Source organism: Daktulosphaira vitifoliae, unplaced genomic scaffold (assembly GCF_025091365.1).
Source record: "Daktulosphaira vitifoliae isolate Bord-2020 unplaced genomic scaffold, ASM2509136v1 Scaffold_2, whole genome shotgun sequence".
Lineage (NCBI taxonomy): Eukaryota > Metazoa > Arthropoda > Insecta > Hemiptera > Phylloxeridae > Daktulosphaira > Daktulosphaira vitifoliae.
The window spans coordinates 10954296-10977463 of NW_026099573.1; the positions used below are offsets into that span (position 1 = coordinate 10954296).

At 27.7% G+C, this 23168-nt stretch overlaps 1 protein-coding gene across 1 annotated transcript; it reads right to left on the reverse strand.

Annotated features, from left to right (window-relative positions):
* Window positions 1–413: 413 nt before the first annotated feature.
* Window positions 414–21743, reverse strand: LOC126897497 (ribosome quality control complex subunit NEMF homolog). Its single transcript, XM_050671154.1, has 17 exons — window positions 21515–21743; window positions 21124–21295; window positions 18646–18848; window positions 18441–18589; window positions 18215–18375; window positions 15506–15709; window positions 15116–15405; window positions 14627–14704; window positions 14375–14571; window positions 12917–13097; window positions 10625–10822; window positions 10352–10461; window positions 5241–5358; window positions 4252–4394; window positions 3993–4126; window positions 873–1213; window positions 414–718 (listed from the first exon to the last, which is right to left on the reverse strand). Exons 1-17 carry the CDS (start codon window positions 21568–21570, stop codon window positions 517–519), a joined length of 2937 nt encoding a protein of 978 aa, XP_050527111.1. The 5' UTR covers window positions 21571–21743; the 3' UTR covers window positions 414–516.
* Between the last annotated feature and the right edge of the window lie 1425 nt (window positions 21744–23168).

Sequence of the window (23168 nt, forward strand, 5' to 3'; positions counted from 1 at the left end):
ATCAATATTTATTCAAAGATATTTCATAATTTCATATATAACGAACTAACATAAAATGAACTAGACAGGACCAAGATCGGTGGAAACAAAGAGTGCGATACGGTTTTGTTATAGAAATTGTAGAAGGGGGAATATTCGACGAGCAGTAAGCTCTGTTAACAAACATGTTTTTAGAATATAAAGTTTTAATAACAGAGTAGAGGAATGAGGAAAATAATAGATTGCATTTTTACTAAAAAATTCCCCTAACCACTTCCCGCCCATAATACAATAACCCTTTACTAGTTTGACCCAATTTCATACAATATCCTCGGGACATTTCATTGTGCCACAAGACATTACACCACATCAATATACATAATATACATCTATTTTATATTTATGCACATAAAAAAAATAATTTATAATCACAATAAACAAGTTGGAGTTGACATTTATTTTTAAATTAATATTATACATTTATATTAGCTTCAAATATTGAAAGCTAAATAAAATGATTAATGAAGAAATAACAATTTATTTATTTAAAACTTTGCTTAATGACGGAGCAGATAGTTTTACACCATTTGGTATGTTTCTTGCTATATCTTGTAGATTAACACTTTTCATTAAATTTTTTTCATGTGTCGTTGCAGTTTTATCTTTTAAAAATAAATTAAGACAAGTTTTTGAAGCTTTACCTCGTTTAGTATTTCCTGGCGTCAACTTTAACTTATACCTATTCAAATATATAAAACAGATTATAAAAAACATAATATTAGCTATTAGCTAAAAAATTTATATTACAATGTAATTAATATGAATAATAATTAATTTAATTTAAAATAAAACATGTTAATAAAAGAAAATGAGAACTTGAAAAAGATCATTACTTGTAATTTGTAAGAGCACTATACGGAGCTACTACAGGAACTGCAAAAAGCAACTCATCTTCAATGTGTGGAGCCCCAGTTAAAGAATCTAACATTTGAGTTTCTGTTGGGTCAGTTTGTTTACTATCATCATCATCTTCTGAGTTATCATTAAAATTAGCCTCTTTGATATTTTGCTCATTAACAGTAGATTTAATTGATTGGGCTGCTATAGATTTAACAATAGGAAGTGGTTTAACAGGTTTTATTCCAGCTGCTTTATTTTTCATATCAGTAGTCTTTTTATTTTTCTTATCTTTTTTTTTTGAACGTTTTAGTTTTTTATCTTCATTCATTGATGACTAAACAATTAAATATAAAATTGAATTATTTTTTACCAATAATTATTTAAATATTACATTGAGTGAAATTTTTGTATTTATAATTTAATTTATTTGTTTCTCCTATTCTTCATAGACAATAGACAGTGACATAGACACGAGAAAATCACTTGTATAAAATGGTAGGTCATGTCTGGTTATAGTAGCTTTANAGACAGTGACATAGACACGAGAAAATCACTTGTATAAAATGGTAGGTCATGTCTGGTTATAGTAGCTTTAAACGAATATCTCCATTAAAGATTAAAATGTGTAAAAAGTTATAGAAGAGTAGGCGATCATTCTGATCATTTTTTAATTAAAGTTAAAATAGTAGTGAAGATTCCATCTAAATGGAGCAAAATCTCAAAAAAAAAAAACAATGGTATGATTTCAAAGGAGAATCAAGTCATAAAGAAGTAAACCGAAGATTTTAGTAAATTTACAGGAAATACAAAAGAGCTAAGTTATCAAAAACACCGGAAAATAATAGAAGAAAAAATAAAGTCTGCAGCGGAAGAATGTTTAGGATATAATAAAAATAAAAATAAAAAATAAAACTATGGTTCTATGAAAAATGCAAGTCAGCGAAATTATCTAATCATCATGGATAATCAGCTTTGTACAGTCTGTACAGCAAGAAATAGAAATGCCAAAAATAAAAGAAGTCGAAATAGCAATATTTATTAATAAATAATAAATCACCGGTAGAGGAAATAATCGTAGCCGAATTATTAAAAAGTGGTGAACAATATTTAAAGTTAAAAATATGAGAGTTTATAAAAAATATCTGATCACATTACCAAATCCCAAAATAATGACAAATTGGAGTTATATGTCCTATATACAAAAAAGGAGTCCGATTAACTGCTATAATACAAAGGAATAATTTTATTAAATTTTGGATACAAAATCTCATTTGTCATTTTAAATAAAATAAAACCTTCCCCTGAAGAAATTAAAGGTAATTATCAATGTGGGTTCAGATCAGGGAAATCAACAAAAGACCTGATACTCACTTTAAGACAACTCATAGAGTAACATTATGAATATTTACAAAACATTAACATTTAATATTCATCGATTTCAAACAAGCATATTATTTAATTAACAGGACAATCTTATAAAAAAAACTAAAAATACTGAGTATTCCGTTAAAGTTGATCAAGATGGTAAAAAATAGAACTGAAAAGACTAGATGTCAAGTAAAATTTTGAAGACAATAATCAGGAGAATTCAGAATAATAGTTGGTTTGAATTAAGAAGATACTTTATCACCAATATTGCATTTCTAAACCAGGAAAGTGTGGTGTGAAAAGTTGTTGAAACCGCAAATGGAATCATTCTTGGAAGAAAACAAGTATTCTTAGCTTATGTGGACAATTTCGTAATATTTGATCCAAAAGAACAAGAGAGCAAAGAAATAACTCTTAAGTTCGTAACTACAACAAAAAAAATAAGTTTAAGATTAAATTGAAAAAAAGGAATTTATGATTGCAAAAAGAAACAGTTAATTAGATCAACAACAAAGAATACAAATAGGATACTATACATTCGAAAGAATTCATACTTTCAAATACCATAGTTTTGGAGATAAACAGTCAGATTGATTATCACAAAGAAATAAATATACGTGTAAGTACAGGAAATCAATATTTTTGCACTTAACAAAGTATTTAAATCAAAAATACTCTCTAAAAACTAAAAATAACAACTATATAAAGTACTGATTCGACCAATTTTATTATATTCATGTGAAATCATAAACGAGGACGAAAAGAAACTGGAGATTTTGAGAGGAAATTCATTAGAAGAATAAATGGACCCCATAAAAATGAAGAAATAGACCAATATAAAATAAGATTCAATGCAAATTTTAAAGAAATTTTTAGAGAGCTAGGTCATGTCTGGAGATTTTAGAGTAAAGTGAAAGATGCACTAGAATGAAGATCAGAAAGTTAAATATGATTCAATTAAGGAAGTCAATTTGTAGGATTTAAATTGAGGATGTCTAATCCCAGTTGCTGGGAGTAGATGATCCTATACAATTGATGGAAAATAGTGAAGAATAGAGAAATTTTTTTTTAGCAGCAATGGGCCTAAATAGCTTGCAATAAGCTGAAGAAGAAGAAGAAAATTATAAACTTTAATTATGTTAAATTTTTTAATAGGAAAAATAACATATTTAAATATTTCTTTTTACAATTCAATATATATATATATATATTTGCTTTAAATGAAAAGTATTAATTTAGCTTAACAATTAAGTTGAAAAAAAGTACAAATCGTTATTCAGGACTATCTACATGATAAAATTTTAATATAAAAAAAATCAGATACATTTTTGGTGTCACAATATACAATATATAGTTAAATTAAAAAAACAGCTGCATATTTAAAAGAAAAAACTAGTGAAATTATATTGGGGGAGGTTGAGTTGTAAATAGTTTAACAATTAATTGGGGAGATACTATGCCAAAATAAATGGCTAAATAAAATGAAGCATTTCATTTTTAAAGCAAGACAGACAAAAATTAAATGAGAAAAATCGCAGAGTACTCATTGTAATGTTTAAGGCAATTATTAAGGGACCCAATAAGCATGAAAAGGAAGGCGATTATGACTAAGTCTTAGCTGAGAAAAAGATATTACATAGAACGGAGGAGTGATAGTTTATAAAACCAAGGATGGTTAGGAATAGTTGGTAAATCTATGTTTTTACAAATAAATTTGAAAACGTTTTGTAAATTCACAAATTTACCTGCAAAAGCTTAATTCGCAATTCTCTCTCATCTTCATCTTGGTCTTTATACTTTTCTTTGATTTTTTTTAGCTTTCCTCTGTGTCCACGCTTCAAAACTTGATGATTTTTTTTTTCATTTTTATTCAAGGAATCTGTAAAAACATTAAAACATAATAATAATATTTATTCATTAATTAATAAATAAATATAATAGGCCAATTATAACCCTGAACTCCATTTCAATATGTTTTTTATGGAATCCATCACTTAGACTAACTTTCAATAACTAAAGATTGATCATTTTTCACAACCACTTCTATTTTTTCTAATTCTGCTGATCCCTCGTGTTTTTCATCTGACTCATTTACAGATTCATTGTTACTCTCTCCACAGCTTGAAGAATCTGTTATTTCAGCTTTTCTAAAAAATAAAAATTATTCTTTAAAACCAGAAAAATTAATTTCCATTTAAATTCATTATTTTTAACATTCATGAAATGTATAATTTTTAAATAATGCTAACTTCATTCTTGTTTACTTATAGTTTCTTGTATAATCAAAAGTCGTTTCTTTGTTATTTTATACATTACACTCAATTTAAATATACAACAGAAAGATTGTTGTTAAAAAAAATTTAATATTAAAATTATAATATTTGGCTATTAGAGAATATTACTATATTTTTTACTACTTTAAAAGGTATTTATTCACACTATTAAAAATTTAATTTTAATTTCCTCATTTTCTAACTTTTAATATGAAAAATTAAGTTTGTTCTTCAATCTATATTGTGACCCAAGACTTATAACAGTTTTTATTTACTCCACTTTTTAAATTATCAGGAGAAACAATAAACTTATTTATTTTACATTTAAATAAAGCAAAAATAATTTTCCTATTTTTTGTATCTATGTAAAATAGTAAACTTCTACCATATAATATACTATCAAAAAATATATTTTCAAAAATTGATGTTATCTAGCGCTGTTGCAGCATCTCTCGAAAGTACTAAAAAATCATAAAAAAATTAATGAACATATAAATTTACAGTGTTGAGCAAAATTTTTTTGTATATTGTAAATTAGAAAAAATAAGTTATTATCTTATACATAGACTATATATTTTGTTAAAGCTAAATTAACTAGGACATCAAAATACTTAATAAATTCATTGTTTAATTGTTTAATTCTTTCTTTTTTAATTAAATTTAAAACATTCCAATCATTTAAAAAAAGCAGATATCTACTAAAAGTAAGAAAAACTTTACTTTTCATCATTTTGTAATTTATTTTGTAAACAATTATCAGAATAATCATCTTCTTCACCATCTCTCAGTACTTCACTTGACTTATTATTATTAAGTAAGTTTATACTCATTTCAATATCTATAACATACAAATGAAAAAATAATCAGCAAATTTAAAATCATCACAATAAAATAAACAAACTTTAATAAATAAAAATATGATCATTTAAAAATTATTTTTGTTTAATTTAATCGATGTGTTATAAAGCTAATATTTGGAACTTCAAGTTTGACTTTTAACTAAATCAATAATGTCAAATTTAGTTTGGATTCAATATATTTTATCTATTTATAATCTTAAAAGTTACAATGATGTTTCTTAAACACAAATCATAAAGATGATTGTTTATTCACCATGTTAATAGGTCATTAATATGAAATTATAGCTGTAAATAGCTCATCTTATTAACATATAGTAGTTAAGTCTTACTTCATTTCTTCTTAAGACTATGGAGAAACTTATTGATAGGTACATCAAGGAGAACCCTTTACATGAAAACCAACATGCGTATCAAACGGGGAAATCTACTGATACAGCTCTACACTGCTTAACTACTAAGATAGGGAAAGCTGTAGAGAATAAAATGTATGCAGTAGGTATATTCCTGGACATCGAAGGGGCTTTTGACAATACTCCCTTCGATGCTATGTGTGAATCTGCACAACAGCATGGAATAGAACCACTTATTATTAAGTGGATAGAATCCATGCTTAAGGAACGCTCTATTTTGGGACAGCTCAATGAGACCAAAGTAATCAAGAGTGTTAAACAGGAATGTCCATAAAGCGGGGTTCTATCCCCCTTGCTATGGAGTCTAGTATTGGACTTGCTTATTAGAGAGTTAAACAAATATTGTTATACACAAGCCTATGCGGATGACTTGGTTATAGCAGTGGTGGGTAAATTCCCAGACACTATTATAGACTTAGCACAACAGAGACTTAACACTATACAGATATGGTGTAGTAAGTACGGTCTATCTGTTTATCCAAATAAAGCAGAGGTTGGTATGTTCACTGGNAAAGCAGAGGTTGTTATGTTCACTAGAAGGAGAATAGGACTAGACAGTCTTGACACTCTTACTCTAAATGGACAAGAAATTAGCTTAAAATCGGAAGTAAAATACATAGGTATTATCTTGGATAGTAAGCTAAAATGGAAATCACATGTTGAGTCAAGAATCAAAAAAAGCAATGACCACATTGTGGACTTGCAGTAGAGCCTTGGGAAAGACATGGGGTCTTAAATCAAGAGTTATGTATTGGTTGTACACATCAGTGATTAAACCTATGATATTGTACGGTGCCCTTGTCTGATGGAACAGAACAGCACTCGTTACAGCTAGAAAAGAACTTAGTTGCATACAGAGAATGGCTGCTATGGCCATCACTGGAGCATTAAGAACTACACCAACGGTCGCACTAATTGGATTGCCTCCTCTGAGAGTGATACAACAGAACATGTTNTGGACTTTGGAGAGTGATACAACAGAACATGGTAAAATACTAAAAGAGATATACCAGGGCTTTCTGGAATACCCCTTGGACTATATCAACCGGTTCTTAAGAATAACATTCCCTACAAAGTTGAGATCACTACACGTATAGAATGGAATATTAACCACCTGACTGACAAAGGAGGATTTGTGATATATACAGATGGATCCAAAAAATCAGGAAAGGTAGGTGCTGGAATTTGGGGTTTAAAGCCACGAATAAATGTCAGTATGTCATTGGGCACAACCCCCTCCGTCTNTCATTGGGCACAACACCCTCTGTTTTCCAAGCAGAGGTGATGGCGATACTGGTAAGGGCTCAGAACCTGCTGGTATACAAAAATAGGAAGATAACTATCTTAAGTGATAGTGAAGCGTCTTTGAAAGCACTCTGTAACGATCAGGTGAATTCAAAGCTGGTCCTCGAATGCAGGGAAACTTTAGAATCACTATCGAGGTTCGACAAAGTTACACTAGCGTGGGTACCGGGACACAACGGTGTCACTGGAAATGAGAATGCTGACTTTCTAGCCAGGAAAGGAGCAGAGAACACCTATGTTGGACCAGAACCAGTGGTAGGGCTCACTGAGCAATCGCTCAAAGCGTTACCCAAGAATTGGTGCAGAGAACAACACAGGAAAATCTGGAAGTACTTGGTAGTACCTAGACAATCTGAAATGTTTATCAAGACCCCTGGTTTATTGCTGGGTGATCTTAATAGCATGACTAGACATCAAATAAGCACCCTGACTGGTCTACTTACAGGACATGGTCACCTGCTTAAACAACTTAACACAATCGGGGTATCGTAATCACCATTGTGCAAGAAGTGTGGAGTAGAAGAGGAAGACTCATTTCACATCATGTGCGAATGTGAAGCCTTGTCCACACTAAGATCAAACTACTTGAATAAACCTTTTCCTGAAAAAGAGGATATTAAAAACCTAAAACCCAGAGAGATACTTAATTTCGCCAGAAAGACAGGACTCTTTGGTCATCTTTAGAGGTGACTTTATGGTTGGTAATGTATTAACACTTTGGTGATAACACTTAGATGGGTAAACCGAATCAAGACAATTCGGTATGAGGTGCGCACAATGGACCAACAGGTCAGAGTGCATGGGCATTATGTCCACCTCAATAATAACTAAAACTAAAAACATATAGTAGTTATAAGTCGATCGCAGCATTGCAACTTTTATTTTCCTTAGTTGAAAAGTTGTTTTTCATATTGTTGTAATTTGTGTTATTTGGTAACTATTGCCTTAGTTGGTTTGTTTTATTCTTGTGCTGTTTTTCAGCTCGCTATAGTATCATTATTAGAATAATATTATGAGCCGTTTATTTTAACTTAATAAATTTATTATTGTTTCAAAATATAATTATCACAAAGTAATTATTAAAAATATTAAATGTTTAAAGCGAATAAAATATCGAGTTTTTTACTGTGGTGAAACCCCTTTACATGACACAAACTTTCCTGGTCATCTTTAACAGTATTATTATAAATTTGTAATTTTCTGTTTATTTATGATATTTCTGACGTGGAGAATACATTCAGTCTATTTATGTAAATCCACCATAGTCAACTACACAGCCACCAAGGTCGTAGAGATTTATGATGATATATAATTTTATCTATCAACTCTTAATTTTAAATTTAGTTGTATACTAATTGTTTAGTCTTTAAGTATTTGTCTTAGACAAATTGCATTAGACCAAAACGGCCATAAGTGCTACTAAAACTGAATAAATTTTATTTCCTTCTTCCCGTGTACATTAATAATTGTGTTTAATTCTCTAATTATTCCCTTTTGTACATAAATAGTTTTCTTGTGAAGTATTTTGCGCATTGGCTAACCATGTATAAAAGGGCACGCGTATATTAGGTTGCCTACCTTTTTAAATTTTAAGACATTATATTTTGGTTTTTTTTCTTATTAATGTTCAAATGTTCATTTTTCTCAATTTAATTGTTTTATTAGATAATGATACAAAAATTAACTTTTGAGAGATATTCAACACCCATAAATGTACAGATAAGGAGAACAAAAACAATAAGATCAACTATATTCTTAAATATTATAGCTTTCTTCCTCTGGACACTGTTTAAGCGTTCACTAGAAGAAGGAATCTTTCCTTTTATATTAAAGTTCAGCTCAGTTACCCCTGTACACAAGTCCGGTGAACTGCCCAATGTTTCCAACTATCGTCCAATTTCAATCCAGCCTCACATTTCCAAAATTTTTTAATTGTGGGTCTTGCATTGTATACAACCTTCGATCAATAAAATTCTTATTTTATTATCTTATAACACCATTACCTGTAATTTAGTCTTTAACAACTATTTATACCAAACTTTTAATTTGGAAACACAGGTAGATACCATTTACACGGATTTTAACAAGGCATTTGATTCAGTTAATCACAATTCCCTAATCCAGGTCCTTAACTTATCCAGAATCGGTGAACCTCTCCTGTCCTGGTTTTCGTCTTACCTATCTTGCAGTTACCAATGGGTCAAATTGCTTGGAGTAAAGCTAATGTCTATCCTGCTACATCCGGTGTTCCTCAAGAAAGTCATTTACCTCTGCTCCTATTCTCTCTATTTAAGTGTACTTTCCAATAGCCAGATTTTATGTTTTGTAGATGATATTAAGCTCAACTCTCGTATATCCTCCTTAGATGACTGTATTTTATTACAGAGTGATTTTGATCGATTCACGGAATGGTTTAATTTATTAGGGCTACCTTTTAATGCGTCTAAATGTAAGACCATGACTTTTGCCAAGATTCAGTCACCTGTCAAACATGTTTATCATATCGGATCTACTGAGATTTTATGTTCTAATGACTTTGTAACTAATCTAGGATTTATTCTAGTAGTGATCTTGATTCTAAACCCCACATTGAGCATATTTGTTGTAAGGCCTTTAAAACTCTGGGGTTTGTGTTAAGATTATGTAGGGATTTTCGGTTAGGTCTATCATACAAGGTGCTTTATTATGCACTTGTTCGCCCTATAGTTGAATATGGTGCCGTAATTTAGGATCCACATGAGTTCAATGACTCTCTTAGACTTGAAAGGGTTCAGCGTAAATTTATGAGCTATGCTAGTTTTAGATTGAATATCCCTTGTGAATCCCACAACTATGGACCAGTTGCTTCTCAACTAGGGCTGGTTTCGCTGGCTGAGCGTAGACAGATCTCGGGTATTAAGTTTCTAAATAGTTTATTACAAGGTAATATTGATTCTCCCTATTTGCTTTTTTTAATTTGTTTTAGAGTTCCTCAACGTCATTCCCGATCTGTTGCTCCTCTTTATGTTCCTTTCGCTTCTACTAATTACCTTAAAAATGAGCCTATTACACATATGATGTCAAATACCAACGTTGACCCTTCATTTCTTCTTTGCCTATAATTAACTGAATAGCTGTTAATTTATTATTTATCATATTTGTACAATTAATGTATAACTGATATGTTTAATGTGTACATGTGTTTAAAGGGTTTATCCGTATATTTAATAAAAATAAAATAAAATAAAAATAAATGCGAAAATATAAGTGTTCTTACCTTTTTCACATTCTTCATCACTAGATACATTTTCAAGATCCTCAGTGTTTTCTTCAATAGGAACTAAGCATTCTAAATCTTGTCCTTTTATTTTTCGTTCATTTATATGCCTAATCCAAAATAAAATTTAGTTTTTACTAGGTATAAACAGAGCTGTATTTAAAACTCAAACTGAAATTTACTTTGAATGTACTTAGCAAACAATTATCCCAACACCAAAATAAATATAGTTTTAAATGTTAATATAAAATACTTCCTTTTAAAATACATTACCTAAAAACAGAACCATCTTCTAATTTAAAAAGAAAACTCAATCCTAGAATAAGTTGAGTTGCTGGTAAGTAATTCTTTTTACCACGAACCATAAAACTACCAGTTGTTAAGTACTCTCCAGTTGGGGCTGTCTTAGTAACTTGTTCTGGTTTTACCCAATAAGCATTTTGTATGTTTATTTTCATAGACCAAGAAACACTAAAATATTAATTAAATTTAAACTACACAATAAAATTTTATATAAATTTATAAAACATAATAAAAAATATACAGAGTAATTTACAAATTATGAAACCCTTAATTAATCGAGAAATAAAAATAATATTAATAACTATTTTATTGGTTTCTTATAGTTCAATATATCAATCATAAAAAATTGTTTATATTCATTCCTTAAAACTTATAAGGCTGTCAACTTTTTCATTTTTCAAATGACAACACACAAGCTTATTATTAGAAAGTTATGTAATTAAGAAAATTACTGGTCGAAAACCTGCCCACATAAGGGGATTCAAAATAGCAACTTTTCACAAAAGTCTATTTTTCAACTTAACTTTTAAAAATGTTCCTAAAATACTGCATCCTTTAAACAAATGATAAATTAAAGTTTAAGTTATACTATAAATACTATAAATTAAAAAAAAAAATTGTCCCGACGACATATTTTCTATGTGCAAACGGTTACCATAGTTTAAAAAAAAAGGCTATATTTGTGTTAAAATCTTCGATTTTGTGACTTTAAATTGCTATAACTTTTTGAAAAACGTACAGATCAACACAAATTTTTGTTTTTAAATACTTTATGTATACCTCTTTTATCCAACATACTTTTTTTTCTAAATAGGACAATTTTCTCTTATATAGGTGCGTTAAAAACTTAAAACATACGTATAAAAAAAAAAAGAACTTTTTAAAATTAACTTTTGAAAATGTTCCAGAAATACTGCGTCTTTAATACATATGTTGAATTAAAGCTAATGTTATGTACTCTAAGTTAAAAAAAATAGTTTGTACCAACACCTTATCTTCTATGTGAAAATGGCCATTGAAATTGAACAAATTTATTAAATATTTGATACATAAATTTAAATTCATTTAATATTTATTCATATATTAAACTTATATATCATAAAACTTGTAATCAGTATATAAACAAGGAAATAGGAGTTCATTTTGCTTTTGGAATAATCCACCATTTTCTTAAAATTAAACAGTATCTACAGATTTACATTGAAGGGTTTCTTTTGATAGTGATTTTAATCACTGTCAGATATCATCTATACTTGTCCCAACTATGTGCACGTCCACACTGTGCTACGACCTCACATGCTACTATTTTTTTTAATAAGAATAATGATTTAAGTAATAATTTATATTTATTTATTTTTATACTTAAATTATTTATGTATACTTATAATTTTTATTATATAATTATAAAAATAAATATATTTAATTAAGTTATAATATAAAATACATGTATCCCTTTATTTTTGAATATTACAGAGTATTATTGTTTAAAAGTGCATTAATTAATTTAAAATGTATGGAATTGTGCATTTTTTTTTTTTTTTTTAATCTGAATAATTAAGTTATTTATATAATTATTAATTACAAATTATAAATTTATATATATTAGTAATAAATTATTGTTATTAAAAAGTAATATATTAGTTAAAAATAAATATTTTAGTATTAAAAATCAAGTTGTATGAATTTAAAATTCAAAATATTTATTTATATTATTAAAATTAATTGCAAACGTAACCGTTTATGAAACGCGCACATTTATAAAATGTACATGTTTATTAAACTTATACGTTCATCAAACAATAGAAACCCTTTGACATGATAATCGCATATCACAAACCATCCCTTTAGTGACAAACAGATTTTATTGTTTTATTAGGTATACAGTCAAAATTCTATTGTTCCACAAACATAAACGTAAATGGATTCCATTATTATATTAAGTATACAGTTAAAATTTTATTATTCAATAAATGTATATTAGAATTGTGATTGTAAAGCTAATAAACAATAGAACCCGTCTGTTACACCTGAATGTTACAGCATTGATAAACAATAATCTTTTTTTTCAAACCATGTATAAAGAAGTAAGTTTTACTTCAAAAAATTATTAATATTATTTTAATTTTTGGATTATTTAAGTGGTCTATGATAAGTAAATCACCCTGTCTATTAAAAAAATCTTTATAAATAATATTGCCTTTCAATATTCAATTTAATTTTACACATTTTACATTTTATCATAACTAAAATATATTGATGTACCTGTAGGAAATGGCCATTATAGCAGCCTCATTCAATGTTGCAGGTGGAACTGGTTGGCTAGTAGGATTTTTTATAACAACAGTAGTTGCACCACTAAAACCAGCATGCACATAAACATCAGATGCCTTCATATACTTTTTAACTATTACTTCATTTTGATGAGCATCTCGGCCAGCAATAACTATTAAAAAAAAAAAAATTATATTTATATATACTATTTGACTACTAGCTTTTATTTGTTATAAAATAATCTAATTATGAAAATGACAGGTCGATAACAACTTTTGAACCAATATTGCAAAAGTTATTAACATTTTATAGTGGTGTCTGAAGGTGAAACGAGGGTGTTGTTATTTTTATCACTAGTCATTTCTTTCTCATACTTTTCCTCTTGTTAAGGTATAAAAAGGAGAATAACTTCTGAAGTATTGGTCCAAAAGTTGTTATTAACTAGGCATTTTCTTATTTCATCATTTTCTATTTTTTATGCTAATTAAATATGTATATTATCATTAAAAAAAAAATTACATCCCTATAAATTATAATGATTAGAAAAGGTAATTAATAGCTAATAAATCAAGAAATGTAAAGTGTGATTTTATTTTCATAACCCATTCAATTATTTACAGAATAAAAATAATTATTATCATATATTTATTTTAATAATAAATGATATTTGAATATTTAACATAACTTTATTCGCTTCTTAGAAATAAAATTTAAAAAATTTAAAATTCATATTTTTAAGTTATTATACATGTATAATGCACAAGAAATTATAAATACGGGTAGCTAATTAATTTTTTATGACATCGATATTCGCAGATACGCAGCATTTATATCAATGATAGTAAGGCACTTTGTTGTAAGTTTATAAATACACTAACTGGCAATAAAGAAAGCATATCTATTGAAAGTCATAATTGATAATAAACACTCTGTAAATGTGTACCAAATTCATAAAAAACCAATTATCTACCTATAATATTAATCCCTCGTATATTATACATGTATATTCTTTTAAAAATTTGTAACTTTAAATTTTTATGTCTAATTAAAAAGTAAAGTTTCAATTTAAATAAAATTGTAAATAATATTATATAATTTATGACTTAAAATAAATGCAATGAGATCTCAGATATCAAGGATAATAATGTTAACAATAAAAAGTAAAAATTACATTAAACAAACAAAATATTAAAATATTTTATGTATGATAAATGCATGAAATATTTAAAATATTCGATTATTTATTATTTTGCTTAAAAATAATTTTTTGTATTTATTCATAAATAATAAAAATATAAGTTACACAATTTTATATTCAAAATACTTATAACAGGATTACTGGATAATAAAGAACTGTTTACAAGAAGTTTTACTGTAAGTCTAATCAGTAAAGTAAGCAATTAAAAGTCTACGATTTAATAAAATAAATATATAAATAATAATAAATACCTAAAAAATTTTCAGAAGAAATAAACCAGTAAAATTTTTCAAACCAGTATGTTTTGCGAACTTTGTTAATAGATGCTACAACTTGCATATCTTTTAAGGTTTGCTTGGTTTTACGCTCAGCCATTTTTAAAACTGTACTAGAAGAATCAATAGTTTTTTTTTCTTTAACAGCAGACTGCTTTTTTGATCCATAATACCTATAATTATTATATTATAAATAATACATATTTTAATTCTGAATGACTTGATTACTTTTGAGCATTTCCAAAAGCAGACTGCCCCAAATCAATGTCCACTAATTTACTTTTTTCTTCATCTTCATAAGGATCACTAAAAATATAAAATTAATAATTTTATTATCTTATAACATTTAAAAATACATTTAAATTTTAATGTATTAAATTGTATATTCGAGGTTTAAACATTTAATTAAATAAGATAAAAAAAAATAAAATTCTTTTAAATAGGTAACGAAAAACGAAAAATATTTTTACAGCACTATATAATCATATGACAAAGTTACATAAACTTGGGACTCTTCTAAGTGACTTAAACAAAAATTAAAAATGCAAATAATTTTACATCTTAGATATAAGATATAATAAATAATATTTAAAGCAAAAAAAATTGATTTTTAATTATCCAAAAAATAATAATTTTTTTTTTTAAATTCTCATTTATGCAACCAATATAATTAAACAAAATCTAACAGTAATTAAATTATATATACAAGTAACTTACTGTAATTCTAACATTACATGGTTAACATTAAGTTTTAACTGTTTAACAATTGCATAAGTTTCACCATCATCTTCAATATTTACTTGTTTAATCATTTCCCAAATTTCATCCCAGTGTAACTGTTTAGCTAATGCTTGTCTTACAAACATTATTGTATTATCCACAATATCTAAATTATTTGTAATCAATTCAGCTTTTGTTTTATCTTCATTTTGAGCTTCTTGTAGTTTTTTTACTCTTTCTTCGTGATCTTTAACAATATTTTGAAGTTTTTTAACAGCACCTTTTTCCTAGAAAAAATATAGAAATCATATGAATTAGAAAATAGTAAAATAAACCAGTAATAATATAAAATATGAATTAATAAAAATCTCATAAATTAATACAAACTTGTTGCATGCATTTAATATCATATTTTTGACTTTCTAAATTGGAATAAAATTCATCTACTGACACATTAAAGGTATCATAAGATTTAGAAGGTAAACTTAGATGTTGTGCAAATAAAAATGGATGATATTCTTGGTTAGTACATAACTCTTTTATTGTTCCATCTGGCATTGCTTGTTTATCAATCTTTTGTATAATATAACCCTACAAAATATACAGTAAAATTATTATTCAAAGTAAATTTTTTGTATAACAAATTGAGGCATAATCCAGACGAAAGACTTATAAACAAAATATTGGTTTTAAGCAAAATTCAAGTTAAAGTTTTTAATCCTATTACTATAAAACATGACAATTTAAAAAATTATTCATGACATTAGTTATAATATTATGAAACTGTTAATTAAATAATACAATTTATGTGATACATCATTTATTTTTTATTTTAAACTTAAGAATTTTTAAAAAAAGTTATGTGCTTTATCCAAATAATGTAGATATATTACATATAAAAGATTATAATACATCAATAACCTTAGAAATTTTTTTTTTTATTTAAATCAATAAAAAAAAATTATATTTAATTTTACAAAATTTAGTAACCCTTTTTTTCTAACTTTTTATCAATAAAATGAAATATTGTTTTTCTTTTGAAGTTATTTTAATTGTTTTCATTGTTTCTAGTAGAATGAGACATTATTCAAGTAGGAATAAATCAGATAAAATATTTGATTAAGTATAATTGGGTAGTTATGGGAAATTCAAAATAAATGCCTAGGAATCTTAAAGAACTCCGATGAGCAAGACATTTTAATGTCAAATGATCAAGAAATAGTATTTTTGAGTAATATCTAGGAATGTACTATCATGAAAACAATATTAGAAATACTTTTGAACACTTCTCATTTAATTTTTTTTTTTCAGTAACAAATATTGAACCCAGCCATACCAAGTTGCTAATGAACTTAGGGGTTCTACCTTGCTATGAAAGGGTTGCTAACTTGTCACAGGGTAGTTAGCCGGAAAGTAAAGTGACCATTGGGATCTTCTATGGCACCTAGCGCACCATGAAGTATACAGCCTTATCACAGTATCAAGCTCTGCTGTGATGGACCTTTATTTCTCAACTACTTGTGGGAACTATATGGATAAAAACATACAAACACCACAAAATAACGAACATGAGACGAACAGGGATCATACAACCTGTTGGAATAAGAATGTGAACTGGGGACTCGTCGCAGAAGAATTGCCGAACTTAAATGTCTCAATGCAAACAACGGGACACTTGGTGAACAGTCTATTAGCAAAGAGACAGCAAATGCAGACCAGAAATCACAAGATTAACTGGGATCAGCAGTAGCTAACAAAATCGAAGGTCTAAAACTTAGACTTGAGAAACTGAGTGGCAGTCTGAGGCGCAAGCTGAAGAGGAGCCGGGCAATCATAGAGGGGCAAAAAAACCTGCCAAAGGAGGGAGACAATGGAACCGATGACTTGAAAAAGTCAAAGAATAGAAAAGCTCAAAAACCTAAAGACAAGGGTCAAGAACCTCCATGTAAGAAAACTCATTGGGTACCAACTTATATGGATGTGGTAATCGATAATAAAAAAGTGGCTCTGGTCCTCGCAGGCTACCCCACTAACAAGTTGACCACAGAGCAAAGGCTACTCATAGAATCTTGTGTTGGAGACTTGATACTGTCGGGTACTGATGGAACCGACATACCAAGGTTTAAAGACACCAAACTCATTGATGGAGCACTTGTGATCAGAACAGCCCAAGAGAGCTCTTTTAAGTGGCTCACTGATCATGTCAACCTAATAAAACCTTGGGACAGTGCAGAAATCCAAATGGAAGCTTACAATCCGATCAAGTACAAACGGATGGTCACTCATATACCAGGGCTGCCAAAAGAATTGAAGAAAATCTTGGAAATTTTGACAAAACTGAACCCAGGGCTGAACATGGCGATCTGGAAAGTCCACCATGAGACAAAGGTTGGCCTGAAGGACAAACTTTGTTCCTATGTGGGGATGAGAAGAGCATAGTCAAACTGGATAAACTGAAGCACATTCCATATTTTAGAATGGGCAGAGTTTGATTCACGAACTATGTTGCCAAGCAGCCACCAACCCAGAAGAATGTAAAAAAATCTGCTCCTCAAAAATCTGGGAAGAGGAAGGCTGAAGAACCACCAGTCCCACTAGGGAAAGGAGGCAAGGCACAGATAAGAAATAAACGGACCCACTTCACTCCTGCCTCGAAAAGGAAGGGAGGAAGTGGGTTACGTAAGGGGAAGGGACCTAGGAAATCGTCATCCTCAACAACGATCACAGTTGAGGAGAACCTCTCCACGGATCCAAAAGGAAACGTGGAGAGCAAACCCAAGGAACGGTCGCCACCTGGAGACGGCAGAGGGACACCACCCACAGGGAGGGTTGTGTGATACAGGAACTATTTCAGACACCTGTATCACACCCAGTATATTAACAAAATTTGAATATTTATTCTTTATTTAGATTTAAAATTTAAGCATAAAATTTTTTTTAGTTTTTAATAAAACTAAAACTGGATTCAACCAAATTAAATTTAATAGGCTTCACAAAATACTGCAGCCTTGGCATATTGTTTTCAATAAAAATTATTCAATAGTAACAAAAAAAATTATTGCAGAACACTTTTATTAAATGTTAATTACTACTTACATTCTTCAATGAGGCTATATTATCTAAAAATATTTCAGCAATATTGAAACAATATAGAAGTTTTTTAACATCAGTATTTATATTAAAATCAATTCCAATTTTGGTATTAGGGGTAAATCCACCAGTAATTAACATATGTTCTAATAAGCAATTGCCATAATCTATAGATATCAGAAATATACATCAATAGTTTAATTTATTTAAAAACTATTCAATGAATTTATACCTAAACAATTAGGAAAATTAGAGAAGATGAACTTTTTAAGGTTAACAGATGGTTTCGCTGTTTGAAAAACTTCATTTAACTCATTTTCAGTTGGAGGCCTTAGACGATTTTTAGGTCTACAATTTGGATATACTTCTTTAACAAAAAATCTGAAAATTAAATTAATTAAAAATTAATATATTTTATTCAAAAAGAAAACTTTTACTTTTGTTTTTCATCTTCATTATGAGGACGTAATATGTTTATCATGATATAATCTTTATCTGCTAAAATAATATTTCCTTTGTCATACAACTCTAATATAACATGATAAGCTGCTTCTCCAACACCAAATTGAAGATCAATAATTCTATCAAATCCCATTTGTGTTAAATTTTCTAACCGTTTATTAGTCAAATGTTTTCTTAACTGAAATATTGATATAAAAAAAGTTTTAATGTACTTATATAACATTATTGACCTTATAAAATATTTTTTTCAATCATTTATAAGACTATATATTAAACTTTTAATTTAATTTTTTTACCTATTAAATTTTGCTACCAAGAATAAATTTTGATATTTAATTTTAAATAGTGATTTACTTCTAAGACTTTCTTAAAAAAACATTCATCTTTCAACATTCAACTTTACCATTCCACTCATGAATTTCAAAATTAATTTGTTTTTTTTTTACCTTATTATAAATATACAATTTTTTTTCCAAAGAAACAATTTGTTAAAATATTACAAGCTTTTAAATTTTATTATTTGCTTAATATTAAATCACATTTTAATTAAGAATCCTAATACTTATTATGTTTTTTTTTAAGTAATATGTATGTAATTTGCAATTAAGTATTCTAACATCTGTGCAATTCATGTTAGTTAAAATAAAAAAATTTTTAAACCCGGGAACACTAAGTGTCCATAGCCATATTTAATAAGCTAATTTTTGTTGTGTTCTTCTTAAATCCAGTTATGTTTTTCAATACTAGTTAAAGTAATATTATGTTATTCAGTATGGTGTAATCTGAAATACTACTATACTGAATTGCTGATATCAGCAATTACTCACAAAACACACATTTTATTAAATCAATTACAATTATTACTTAAAATGAATGCATGTAAGTTCATATAAAGCAACACTCTATAATCAGCTTATTTGTTGAGAGCTTTACTGCAAAATGAAATACAAAGATTACAGTTATAACAACCCTGCAAACCATAGTTATCTCAGTGGGGATGGTAATATATACCACTGCTCTCAACCGCACATGACTTTGGTTAGTTGGGACTGGTAGGCCTAGGCATGCTTACATGCTAATAGCGAATGAGTCGTCCTAACACAGCCATACCAATAAAAAAGGGTTGTTAACCTATCATAGGATAGTTAGTCAAAAGGTAAAGAGACCATTAGAATCCACTATGGCACCAGGATAACGTGAATAGACAGCTTTTCACATAAGAATCTTTGAAACTGAAAACCTCAATGTGAATAGCGAGATTTTTAATGAATCTTTTACTAGCAAAAAGGTGATGTCAGCAGATGTAGACCAGGAGTTGCAAGACCAACTGGGAGAAGTTGCTGAAAGGATCAAAAGACTTAAATTTAAGCATAAGAATCTTAACAGTAGTCAGTATGAGAATATTATAGTATTGATGATTAAATTATAATTATTTATTATGAACTGTTGGATATAGGTATAAGTAAAACTAAGATTTAGAGATCCAAAATTTCCTGAAAAATTGATATCAAGAAAGAAACTTAAAAAAAAAGTTTCTTTCAGAAAAATAGGAAAAATTCCAAATAACTTGTATACATATAAATATAATACCTTTATATCTAGGATCTAATAAATTATCAGTATAATGTACTGGATATAAGCAATTTTTTTTTTATTTATTATTAAAGATTTCATAAGATGTGGTTAGAAGGGACCATTCTTACATTAACATCTTTCTCAATTGCTGAAAATGTTTCATGGCCTTCAGAAAGTTTGAATAAATAAATAATGTTCATTTATGCTTTCAATTTTTGAAATATTTCTTTTAATTTATTTCAATTTTTCTTAGATGCCAGGAAAAAAACTGTTTTTTCCCCAAAATTCCCAGAAATTTTCGGTAATTTTGGTCTCTAGTGAGATACAAATAAAATTTACCAGCCACCTCACCCAACCATCGTGTTTTTTTTTTAATTCTTAAAATAGCATTATAATATGGAGGTTTTCAATTTTTTTATTGTTGAATTCACTATTACATTCATTTCAGAATATGAAATTCAAGAGATGTCGGAAAAATGTATTTTAGCTACGAAATTCATTTAATTAAATACAATAATATTTTAATAATGTCATTTTTGTGAATGCACTTGTAAAAGTACATTTTATAACAAGTGTTATTACCTTAAATTTAAATCACAAAAAATCAAATTTTGAAGGTATTTTTAGTTTGCCACCCCAACAACTTAAAAAAAGCTGTAACTTTTAAACCAATAGTTTCTGCAAATTATTTCAAATAATTTTGAAAAAAGCATAATAAAAATACATAAAAAATATTTGTGAGAAGTGCGGTAACTATCACCATAGGAAGACATTAAATAAAAAAATAATGTAATAATATTTACATTTGTTAAATGTTAAAAGAATTTAAAAAACAGTTCTTAATTTTAAAAATATACTTATAATAATATTTAACTAACCTTCATACTAAAACTACTTGGTGCATCATTTTTTGTCCATTCATAATTAGTGGCATGTAAACGGATACCAGACTCTAATAATAGGACACATTTTTCATTATTGAGCTGTAGCTTAAATAAATAAGTTTTATGGTCGATATCATAAACTCTCTGTAGTCTCATTCCTTTATATCTACAATAATTACAAAATCCAATTTAAGATACTTAATTTTATTATTATATAAAAAATTTTATTCTAATACTTAGTATTATAATCTATTCAATAAATATTCTTTGAACGTTTTGAAGAGTTACAATTTATTTAGTTTACTTATTTTATTAAAAATATAAAAATTAATTTACATTCATTAAGCAATGCCAGATTAATAACAAAAAAATAATTTTTACTCACTTTTGCAATTCATTAACGATGCACATAACATCTATTGTGGAAAATCGAGTTTTCATTCTAGGCTAATAATTTTCTCGCGATATTTAATTAAAAATATATACCTATAATCATAAAAAAAAAACAGAGTCTAATTTTTAAATAATATAATAAGAAATTATACTATGTAAAAGTATACACATAGTAAAATATATTTTGAATACTAAAACTAAACATGATCAACTCTAGAGGATGTAAATCCTCTTAGATAAGATCTTATCTATTAATATTTGGTGCCTCCTTATCTTCATAATCCTTTATCATTGGTGTTTTTCTTATCATAAATAATAACATCATAATTCTGTGATTAATTTCTTTAATATCAATGATTTTGGCTCATTAGACTCATATAGAGGTGGCGCGTACGAATGAGGACAATTATTCGGTAGGATTGTTACTTTATGATAAAATATTATATCTGTAACTATGGGTATAAATCCTATACTTATAGTATACGTGTACCCAACCAATTAGTACAATTTACTCGTTTTAACATAATTAAAAAGTTAACCGTCTTTTGAAAATCAGATTTTATTACAATTATTTGTTGATTAATATCATAATATAAAAAAAATAAAGAAAATCGTATTACTGATAATTATATATTTGTAATTTTGTTACTAACTATAAATTTAAATATTCAGCATCCATTTTGCTCTCTCTATACAAATATATATTATCCTGGTTTTAAAATTGACATCCCCGGTAGTAAATTAATAAACAAATTTCAGGCGAGTTTTGTTTTTTTGATTGGGTTTTACTAATTTATAATTATTATTATTTAGTATCACTAAAATGTGGTAATACAAGATGGAAAGAAACCATAAAGGATAGAAATGAATTTATTGTTAAAAATTTTATGTACGATAATCTAGTAATTCATTACAAGATATTTGTAAAAATGTTTCTAATGCTCCAAAAAAATTTTTTTTTGGAAGAGGATTTCCGCCATGAAAATTTGAAAAGTCAATAAAAATATATATACTTTTGATCTAATTTTCATTCCATTATAATATATTTTTTTGTGAATTTTACCAACAGAATGAAATAATTTAATTATATAATTGGATCAAAAGTTATAAGAATTATTTGTTAGATCTGAGATAACTTGTATGCAGTGGTTTAAGTGGGGGGACGGAGTCCCTCTTCTTATTTGGAGTGTAATTTAGCGTTCCCTTTAAGTGAAATCCCAAAAACGCCGGGGGACGCTTTAATTTTGAGCACTGAATAGTGTAAAACGTTAACATAAGAAATAAATGATACAATAAAATATATAAAATTATGAATGTCTAGTAAATAATTTAATAAAAAACTGTCAAAGTTGTACTTTTTGAAATCATTATTACATGTAAAAATCACCATTAAATTATTTTGTTTATATTACTTGAACCAACGTATTTATATAAACATAAAACTGAACTTTTAACTTACGAAATTATTTTAAAGAAATTATATTTATTTTTTATGTAAAGTATATTGTGTCCCGGAGGTTCTGACAAATCGCCATTAGAAAAGTATATGGATTTGTCAGAACCTGTGGAACAACTTGTATATTGACACGACTTACGTCGCAAAAATGTGGTCGAGACTGGTTTTGAGGGTAAAGACCCGTGGGCTG